The 12,718-nt window shown below is 35.2% G+C and overlaps 1 protein-coding gene across 2 annotated transcripts in view; it reads left to right on the top strand.

Moving 5' to 3' along the window:
• The window catches only part of rmnd5b (required for meiotic nuclear division 5 homolog B), a 30,804-nt gene extending 18,598 nt beyond the window's left edge, over positions 1-12,206 (top strand). For both annotated transcript variants that reach the window (XM_037542875.1, XM_017718411.2), the window contains exons 8-10: positions 5,719-5,821; positions 9,190-9,344; positions 11,410-12,206. In XM_037542875.1, the coding sequence (XP_037398772.1) occupies positions 5,719-5,821; positions 9,190-9,344; positions 11,410-11,473 (322 nt within the window). In that variant the 3' untranslated portion in view covers positions 11,474-12,206. The remainder of the gene's footprint in view (positions 1-5,718; positions 5,822-9,189; positions 9,345-11,409) is intronic.
• The last annotated feature ends 512 nt before the right edge of the window (positions 12,207-12,718 follow it).

Raw genomic sequence — 12,718 nt, 5'->3', positions numbered from 1 at the left:
ACTACAATACACTACAATATATACAATACACTACAATATATACAATACACTACAATACACTACTATATATACAATACACTACTATATATACAATACACTACAATACACTACTATATATACAATACACTACAATATATACAATACACTACAATACACTACTATATATACAATACACTACAATACACTACTATATATACAATACACTACTATATATACAATACAATACACTACAATATATACAATACACTACAATATATACAATACACTACAATACACTACAATATATACAATACACTACTATATATACAATACACTACAATACACTACTATATATACAATACACTACTATATATACAATACACTACTATATATACAATACACTACAATACACTACTATATATACAATACACTACTATATATACAGTACACTACAATACACTACAATATATACAATACACTACAATACACTACTATATATACAATACACTACAATACACTACTATATATACAATACACTACTATATATACAGTACACTACAATACACTACAATATATACAATACACTACAATACACTACAATATATACAATACACTACTATATATACAATACACTACAATATATACAGTACACTACAATACACTACTATATATACAATACACTACAATACACTACTATATATACAATACACTACAATATATACAATACACTACAATACACTACAATATATACAATACACTACAATACACTACTATATATACAATACACTACTATATATACAATACACTACAATACACTACTATATATACAATACACTACAATACACTACTATATATACAATACACTACTATATATACAATACACTACTATATATACAATACACTACAATACACTACTATATATACAATACACTACAATACACTACTATATATACAATACACTACTATATATACAATACACTACTATATATACAATACACTACAATACACTACTATATATACAATACACTACTATATATACAATACAATACACTACTATATATACAATACACTACAATATATACAATACACTACAATACACTACAATATATACAATACACTACTATATATACAATACACTACAATACACTACTATATATACAATACACTACTATATATACAATACACTACAATACACTACAATATATACAATACACTACTATATATACAATACACTACAATACACTACTATATATACAATACACTACTATATATACAATACACTACTATATATACAATACACTACAATACACTACTATATATACAATACACTACTATATATACAATACACTACAATATATACAATACACTACAATACACTACTATATATACAATACACTACAATACACTACTATATATACAATACACTACTATATATACAATACACTACAATACACTACAATATATACAATACACTACAATATATACAATACACTACAATACACTACTATATATACAATACACTACTATATATACACTACAATACACTACTATATATACAATACACTACTATATATACAATACACTACAATACACTACAATATATACAATACACTACTATATATACAGTACACTACAATACACTACAATATATACAATACACTACTATATATACAGTACACTACAATACACTACAATATATACAATACACTACAATACACTACTATATATACAATACACTACAATACACTACTATATATACAATACACTACAATATATACAATACACTACAATACACTACAATATATACAATACACTACAATACACTACTATATATACAATACACTACTATATATACAATACACTACAATATATACAATACACTACAATACACTACAATATATACAATACACTACTATATATACAATACACTACAATACACTACTATATATACAATACACTACTATATATACAATACACTACAATACACTACAATATATACAATACACTACTATATATACAATACACTACAATACACTACTATATATACAATACACTACTATATATACAATACACTACAATACACTACTATATATACAATACACTACTATATATACAATACACTACTATATATACAATACACTACAATACACTACTATATATACAATACACTACTATATATACAATACACTACAATACACTACAATATATACAATACACTACAATATATACAATACACTACAATACACTACTATATATACAATACACTACTATATATACAATACACTACAATACACTACTATATATACAATACACTACTATATATACAATACACTACTATATATACACTACAATATATACAATACACTACAATATATACAATACACTACAATATATACAATACACTACAATACACTACTATATATACAATACACTACAATATATACAATACACTACAATACACTACAATACACTACAATACACTACAATATATACAATACACTACTATATATACAATACACTACAATACACTACAATATATACAATACACTACTATATATACAATACACTACAATACACTACAATATATACAATACACTACAATATATACAATACACTACTATATATACAATACACTACAATACACTACAATATATACAACACACTACTATATATACAATACACTACAATACACTACAATATATACAATACACTACTATATATACAATACACTACAATACACTACAATATATACAATACACTACAATATATACAATACACTACTATATATACAATACACTACAATATATACAACACACTACTATATATACAATACACTACAATACACTACAATATATACAATACACTACTATATATACAATACACTACAATACACTACTATATATACAATTCACTACAATATATACAGTACACTACAATACACTACAATATATACAATACACTACAATATATACAATACACTACAATACACTACAATACACTACAATATATACAATACACTACTATATATACAATACACTACAATACACTACTATATATACAATACACTACTATATATACAATACACTACAATACACTACAATATATACAATACACTACTATATATACAATACACTACAATACACTACTATATATACAATACACTACTATATATACAATACACTACAATACACTACTATATATACAATACACTACTATATATACAATACACTACTATATATACAATACACTACAATACACTACTATATATACAATACACTACAATACACTACTATATATACAATACACTACTATATATACAATACACTACAATACACTACAATATATACAATACACTACAATATATACAATACACTACAATACACTACTATATATACAATACACTACTATATATACAATACACTACTATATATACAATACACTACTATATATACAATACACTACTATATATACACTACAATATATACAATACACTACAATATATACAATACACTACAATATATACAATACACTACAATACACTACTATATATACAATACACTACAATATATACAATACACTACAATACACTACAATACACTACAATACACTACAATACACTACAATATATACAATACACTACTATATATACAATACACTACAATATATACAATACACTACTATATATACAATACACTACAATATATACAATACACTACTATATATACAATACACTACAATACACTACTATATATACAATACACTACTATATATACAATACACTACAATACACTACTATATATACAATACACTACAATACACTACTATATATACAATACACTACTATATATACAATACAATACACTACTATATATACACTACAATATATACAATACACTACAATATATACAATACACTACTATATATACAATACACTACAATACACTACAATATATACAACACACTACTATATATACAATACACTACAATACACTACAATACACTACTATATATACAATTCACTACAATATATACAGTACACTACAATACACTACAATATATACAATACACTACAATACACTACAATATATACAATACACTACTATATATACAATATACTACAATACACTACAATATATACAATACACTACAATACACTACTATATATACAATTCACTACAATATATACAGTACACTACAATACACTACTATATATACAATACACTACAATACACTACAATATATACAATACACTACAATATATACAATACACTACTATATATACAATACACTACAATACACTACAATACACTACAATATATACAATACACTACAATACACTACTATATATACAATTCACTACAATATATACAATACACTACAATATATACAATACACTACAATATATACAATACACTACAATACACTACAATATATACAATACACTACAATACACTACTATATATACAATACACTACTATATATACAATACACTACTATATATACAATACACTACAATACACTACTATATATACAATACACTACTATATATACAATACACTACTATATATACAATACACTACAATACACTACTATATAAACAATACACTACAATATATACAATACACTACAATACACTACAATATATACAATACACTACAATACACTACTATATATACAATATATATATGTAATACTTGTAAATATTTCAGTTATGCTGCTCCATGTTGATTCTGATGTATACCGATGGAAAGATTTAAAGAAATGTTCCTGATTAATAATAAACGAAATATTGGCTAACTTGGAGATCTCCTCCTAAAAAAGGTAACATTGGGGAGCTGTAGACTGCATGCATTTGGAACATCACCTCTAAAGAGGATGAACACAATGAACTCTTGAACTCACAAAAAAGAAACTGTACAAATTGTAGATACAAATTGGGGCTGAAATGAAGGGAATTATTGGATGACCGTATAAACTATAGCTGAAGTGAAAACTAATAGAAGGGGAATCGTGTTGGATGACGGTACAAATTATTGCCCTGTAAGGATGAAGCCGCCTGGTACAGCCAGGTCAGAATGGGTTTTAATACAGGACATCGTGAGCGTTTGGGTTTAAGGGTCGCAAAAAGGGTGCAGGGTTTGGATACAATAGGGACTAAGATAATACGGGATAGTGTAAAAAGGGGTGGGGTGATTGCTTGACCACCCCAAAGCGCAATAAAAAGGGATGCCTTGAGATGATACTGGCATCGTACTTATCCGGGAGCGATCTTGCCACTTAAACCTTAAATAAAGTGAAGGCCTTTTCCTTCCTTCCACAAGACCTCAGCAGCCGGTCTTTTATTCCTTTTTTGTTCTTTTGTTTGCTTTTTGTTGCTAGTCTTTGATTTATTTTATTCTTTATTCTTATTCTTTTAAAGATGTTAGGCCTCAGATTATTAGGGCAGTAGCACAGAACGTATTGGAGAGATTCATATACATGTCTAGACCCTGGGCAGAGAGGCAGCTCTGGGTCGTGACATGGCCTTCCGCAACATAGAAGACGCGTTAGTGACACCGTGGTGTGGTTAAAGATCGACCTGTGTGTTATTTTAAAATAGTCATTTGGATAATGTGAAATGGTCATTAAACAGTTTATAGAGCATCACATTAGCTTTGTAATAAGAATACAAGCAGCCGGAGTGAGTTTTTGTCGTTGGTTTTGCTACCTGTTGTTTTAATGTGCACTTTTCCCCCCTAGTTTTGCGTCTGGCTGCATGGCGCTGCCTGTGCTGATGAACATTAAGCAGGTAATCGAGCAGAGACAGTGCAGCGGCGTCTGGACACACAAGGACGAACTGCCTGTGAGTCTCTTAGTCTCTCTTTTTCTCCATATTTTATATATATTTTATATATTTAATATTAAATATATGGGGTCAGCCATAATGTTACGACCACCTCCTTGTTTCTGCACTCATTGTCTTTTTCATTGCCGTGTGTGATGGAGTTCTTCGATTACAGACTGTAGTCCACTGTATCTCAGTTTGGGACCTGGAGACCCAGTGCCCTGTACTTATTAGTGTCTTCCTTGCTCCCAACACACCTGATGCAACTAAGCAGCTCATTAACTACCCAGTACTGAGCTGAAGTGGTTATTTTAAAGCAAGGAAAGTACTAAAATGTGCAGAACAGTCAGCCTTCAGTGCCAAGATTGAGGAAACACTGCTGTGGTCCATCTGTTCTTCAATGGTCAGGACCTTTGCAGGACCACCACAGTCCAGGTCTAATAGAGTGGACAGTAAATGGACGCTGCTTAAAAACTCCGGCAGCACTTCTGTGTCTGATCCACTCGTACCAGCACAACACACACTAAACTCACCACCACGTCAGTGTTCCTGCAGTGCTGAGAATGATGCACCATCCAAACAGTGCCTGCTCTGCAGAAAATGCCAGAGCATGTATGAAAACAAAACCTTCCTGCCTCTCAGTCCCAGAAGTTGTGCACTCTAAATATTTTACCCTCTACTTGAGAATATCTGGACAGATGCATATTGCAGTAAATTGGAGAATTTGAAAATTCTGAGTCCTTCTGATTAAACGTCATTGCAGAATGGAAGTTGCGTTCATCTGCTCCACTGCTAATGAAGCATCTGATGTGCATTTCCCGCTCTCACTGCAGTGGTCTTAATCAGAGCCATAAACCCATCCCCTCTTGGTCTCCTGTGCTTTCTTTCGCTCCCTCTCTCCTCCTGGCGCTTTTCTTTGGCCGCTCTAAATTTGGAGGTGTTCCAGGCCCCAGAGGAGTCTTTAGAAGGCAGCTGAGTAAGCACAGTGCCTTTGGAGAATAACAGTGCTGTTCTGTCATCCAACAGAAATATCCAGAAATCTATTTTTGGCATAGTTGTGTACATTTACTGCACCAGTATGCTTAGCTGTACACAAAAAGAGTTTTCACTTAAGAATCCCCATTGATGGTGTTACCGGACATAATCTGTATCTGGACATCATTTAAAGTAGTAATAAAATTTAGAGCTCTTTCCACCTCAGCAGTTTTTCCTCAACAGAACGATTCCCTGTTCCAGCCCTGAAGGCACAGGGATGCATTAGTCGTCTCATAATGAGTTTTTTTAATTACTTAAGGAGTGGAATCAGATGTGCTACGGAAGGGAAAATGTAAATTTGACTGGTTTAAAAATAATTACACATTTACAAGTCTGGCGAATTAAAGTGCTTTATTTATCAAAGTTGTGTAAAAAAGAGCAGATTTAATAAAATACACCCTGCTCTGCATCCGATTTATGAGACTTTCCTACCACAAGGGAACAAGTGGAGATTTGAGTACAAATGATGAATCGGGTTCAGTGTGTGAAATCAAGCGCCGTCCTGCCAGCACCTCATTTACACACCGTTTACATGAAACGCACCCTGATTCGCGCGGCTGTTTAGGTGCCAGTAAAGCGACAGCGCTCAGTGCCTCCCGAGCCGATAGCTGTGCTTGTAGGCGGAGTCTGTGGTCCAGCAGTGAGTGCAGTGCTCCCACTATTGACCAGACTTTATACTGTTAAAATTACAACGACTGGAAAGCGTGAAATAAAACAATACGCCAGGAGAAGCTGTGCATTACTGCAATTTTAATGATGGGGAAGGTTGTTTTTAGGCATAATGAGAGTTGTCCAACATAAAATATGATAAAATATCCTTCTTTCAGATAATAATCTGTTACTAACAATTATCAACATAATAAGTATGCCTTCAAGAAGGGGAATGTAGTTCCTTTAGCGTATTGTATCGTTGCCATGTGCCGCTGAATGAGGAGGGGAATGTTTGGTCGCCCATCGCTGTATATTGTGATCATTTCATGCTTTTTTTATTTTTTTATTTTTGTGTATAACAGTGAACATATGATAACACGGCACTGTTCAATGCAGAGACCTTCGCTTTATAAGTACTTTTGTCACACAGTTACCGCTGTGAGTCTCGAGTAGCACTGATCCAGTGGCGCCCTCTTCTCAAGCCGGGGCTGAATCTCAAATATCTCCCTGCTCCTTACATAGTGCACTACGTAGGAGTTTAAATACTAGACCTTGCACCCCAACAGTGAATAGTCTAGCTAAAAATGAACAGTCAGTTGGAACACAGGCGCCTCCACACTCGATAAATAGTGCACTGTTTGGTTGTAGAGGCTAGAATTTCTAAACTATCATAGCAAGCACACTATTTAGGGAGCCCAGAGCTTTTTGGGATTAAGCCTGGTGTGTAATCTATTAAAATTCGAGTTTAGTTTAGTTTAGACTTTTTTTTACGCTTCTGTTTTACGGTTAATAATACCGTAAGTGCTTTAATTCAAGCCTGTGATATTAGTGATGGAGTTGTTTAGGCTGTTTGCTGTCTTTTAGCGTGTTGGCTAGCTGAGCAGCCTAGTTCTAGTTGAGAAAATAAGTTGAAACAAAAAAAACACGTTCTTACTTCATCAGTACACTTGGTGGTCCCTGCAAGCAGCATGAGAGTCGAAGATTATTCCATTCATTGGCTCAGCCAATCAGATTTTAGGACCAAAACTATCAGTTTTATAATATGAAATAAAAGATCTTGTTGTTTCTGCACTAAAGTGCTTGCTCTGATTGAGTGTATATTTGTCGGTGATACCCTACTAAGCCTCTTTAGATAGCTCTTAGATACATTACATGTCCAAACCTCTGTAGGCTCCTCCTCCAGGGTTTCCTCTGAAGTCAAGGGAATTAATTGGGAGTTTGTTCCTCCTTTGCCTCAAAGATAGCCTCTGTTCTCTTCTGGCAAGGCTTTCCACTAGATGGTAGAACATTACTGTGAGGTTTTGATTGCCTTCAGGTACAAGAGCATGAGTGAGGTCAGGTAGTGATGTTGCATGGAGCTCCGTCACTCCAGAGAACACAGCCCAATGCCTCTAGCTCATGCTTAGCAGGACATGATGGCCTTAGGCTCATGTGCAGCTTCTCAAGAGCGTCTCATTCTTTACATTGATGTTTGTGTATGGAGAACACATAAACAAGGTGTATGCATGTATGTGAACACCTGTTTTTGTAATGGATGGCCTTAATCTAGCTGAATTCACTGATAACAATGATCTGTCTGAATACTTTTGGACTTGTAATTGATCTTTTTAGGGAAGTGCTGTCTGAATGTAAATGTTGGTCATAATGCCAGTAAAATTTGAAATTAATTCATATTTTCTCTTTTCCATGTTTGCGTGCAGATTGAAATAGACCTGGGCAAAAAGTGCTGGTATCACTCTGTGTTTGCGTGTCCCATCCTGAGGCAGCAGACGTCAGAGAGTAACCCACCCATGAAGCTCATCTGTGGGCATGTCATCTCCAGAGACGCCCTTAACAAGCTCACCAACGCTGGGAAGTGAGTGCTTCTACCCTTTCACTCCTATTACCAGAATTAGAATAATATTAGCCAATTAATGTTTTCATAAATTAGGAAATCTGACATTTCTGAAATACACAAAGACAGAAAACACAAATAGAACATGAAATAAATTGAATAAATGACCATGTGTCAGACTCCAGTCCTTGCGGGCCACAGCTCTGCAGCCTTCAGCATTCTGCCTCATTAAACACACTTGATTTAACTCATCAGGCCAACATGAGAGAAAATCTCCACAGAGCTTTGGCCTGGAAAGAACCCTCCTAAAATGATCGTTAGTTCTTGAGTAGATGCAGGATAGATTAACTTGTGTAACTTGAATTAGACCCATCCTGATGGGAGCCGATATTGGCGTATTTTAATAGATTTGCTATATTAAGCCGAGTGCAGCTCCACTTCTTTCTCTCTTTTGTTTTTGTGCTCTGCTTGCCCCACTACCTTAGAAGTTTTGGCCCGTTCCCACCGATGCAGTTCCATTAGGGCGAACTGACATCCAATATTGGGGGGCAGTTGTGGGCTGGAGGTTAGGGATCTGGCCCTGTGACCGGAAGGTCGCCGGTTCGATCCCCAGGGCCGACAGTCCATGATTGAGGTGTCCTTGAGCAAGACACCTAACCCCCAACTGCTCCCCAGGTGCTGTGGATAGGGTTGCCCACCGCTCCAGGCACGTGTGCTCACTGCCCCCTAGTGTGAGTGTTCACTAGTGTGTATGTGGTGTTTCACTTCACAGATGGGTTAAATGCGGAGGTGGAATTTCTCCGTTTGTGGGATTTAAAAAAAAGTATCACTTAACTTAATATATGACAGTTTGTCCACAAATGCTTTATCTTCTGCTGTAATAACACACAACTTCACCAAACACCAGTTATTCCCACAGAATTTAAACCATGGAACGTTTTTGGCGTCTCTATAAGCTACAACAGTTTCTCATGATTGACTGCTTTGCAGCACTTCATGATGACTTAATTCATTTTAATTGTTACTGTTATCATTTTGTGTTGTTTAAATGTGATTTAGCGATTGTTCATTATTTAGCCTGTTCATTAATTAGCAGGATTTCTCTTCATGCATACTGTGTCCTGCTCCTGCCTTCAGTGGGCTGGTTTTCCACCCACTCCCACACACAACACTGAAAATTATGTCCAGAGCTTCAAAGGTCCGAAGATGATATTGTGGGTCCTGCAGGTCCTGCGGGAATCCACAGGAGTACAGTCCTCTACTTCAGTCCTGAGATTCTTTAAAAGCATACAAAGCCAGCATATTTGCCTGTTACCCTGCGCTCACACTGGCAGCGACTTCGCCTCGACTTTACACCTGTTGTCGCCCAAATCACTCATCGCCTGTGGGCCTTTCTGAACTCGAACGGATCGTTGGTCGCCATGGTTTCACTGATGCCAAACACGAATCAGATGCATTCCTGCTAAAAATAAAAACCCTGGTGAGGAATCGTTTGTCTGTGCAGTCAGTTTGTGAGGAAAACACTATTTGGTCTTTGCAGTTAGTCTGTTTGCTGCCGTTATTCCAACTGTAGTAGGAACAGATATCTAGGAACCAAAATTGGAGCCCACTGTTTCACAGGGGCAGAGGTAAACCGCGTACTACGTTGCTCAGCACTCACTTCCCGTTGGCCACTTGTGTCGCTGCCGGTGTGAATGCAGGGTTAAAGTGGTAACTTGGCGCAAAATAACATGAACGGCTTTCCCCTCTTACTCAGATGTGGTTGATCACCAGCCAGGATGCTGTCCAAAGCTTGCTTGCTTTGTTTTTGCCCTGAAGCTTTGTGGTCAATGTGGTGGTCAAATTATTAAGTAATCTCAAATAGACTTGGTAATGTGCTTTTTAACTTTGGCTGTTTGTTAAAACCTCAAACAGTTTTTAAGTTAAAGTGAAAGGTGTCGTAAACGTCTCTGTGGCGACGTGTTCAGACTTCAAGGGTTAACATACACAGTCAAACCAAAAGATGGAGATACCCGTTAACCTAAAGAACAGCTGCTGTAATTATGATGATGATGATGATGATGATGATTCTCATTTTATTTCCCAGGCTGAAGTGCCCATACTGTCCAATGGAGCAGAACCCTTCAGACGCTAAGCAGATCTACTTCTGACTTTGCGGAGGAGAACAGATTAAAGCAGAGGACGCTCTGCTGTGTTGGAAGCTCACTGGAGTGGCTGAGTTGGAATGATCCACATTCACGGGAACGCCGAGTCCCCTTTGTGGCGGCTCAAACCGTGGAGCCGCTTCCCCTCCTAAGCTTTTAGTTGGCAGAGGCCGGTGGTCATGACAACACACACACACACACACACACACATCCACACCCACCTGTAGATCCGAGTCAGTAAGTGAAAATGTCACAGACAAACCTCAACGGATCATTTATTCATACACGCTCATTTGACAGACTCACAGGCTTTTATATGTGTGGTGTCTTTTTTTTTTTTTCCCCTCCTCCTCATTAATTTTGTTTTGAGTTTCCTTTTCAGTTTCCCCCCCCCTTTTTTTTTTTTTTTTTTCCCGCCCCTCCTTTTGACTTCGAGACTGGGCTGTATGCTTGTGAACAGGTGTGTGAACCTCTTGCATAGTATGTTTCTGCTGTTGCTTATTTCCAGATATTTAAACAACTATATATAGGGGCATTCTGCCTTGTGTACATGACAGAAGTGGCTTTTCAGCAAGTTATATTCACAGAGACGTATTGAATAAGGCCGTGACTTATTTGGTGGGGGGCTTGTTGGTGAAGTTTTGTGCCTGTTGGGAACAGGACATCGATTGTAACCGAATGATGCCGCTCTTCCTGATGGTGTATAATAATAATAAAAGTGTGACCTGATTGGCTGAAATTTTTTTTTTAATGTTTTAGGTTTTTTTTTTTTTTTCATTATTATTATTATTTTTATTTTTGATAATGTGTCTGTGTGAAAAATCGGAGGTTGTGAAGTTTTAATTCCGTGGGCAGATTTTGTCAGACGTTGACAGATTCCTCGAAGTAAAAGCAATGTGTCTTGCTGTGTGTATATATTTCAGAAATATTTAAAAGGAGAAAAAAAACTGCTGTGAACTGTGACTTTATTTCCCATCCAGTGTAGTACTTTCAGTATATTCCAAGAGATGTTTGTTGGAAAAGCTTAAGCACCTTTTTTTTTTTTTTTTTTTTTTTTCCCCCCTCAACAGTTTGAACACCGATAACTGCCTGGTTTTACTCGTCAGCGATGGTTTTACAGTATTGTATGTGTTGTTTAGATGACATCACCTTCAGTAACTGCAGCAGCCAGTGAGAGAGAACACATCTTAAAGCCTAGAAATGATCGGCTTCGCTAGGGCTGGGACCACTCATTGACAATGGCAGTGAAAT

The sequence above is a fragment of the Pygocentrus nattereri genome, chromosome 11 (genome assembly GCF_015220715.1).
Source record: "Pygocentrus nattereri isolate fPygNat1 chromosome 11, fPygNat1.pri, whole genome shotgun sequence".
Taxonomy (NCBI): Eukaryota; Metazoa; Chordata; class Actinopteri; order Characiformes; family Serrasalmidae; genus Pygocentrus; species Pygocentrus nattereri.
The sequence above is the reverse complement of the archived record's forward strand: the minus strand, read 5'-3'. Positions and strand labels throughout refer to the sequence as shown.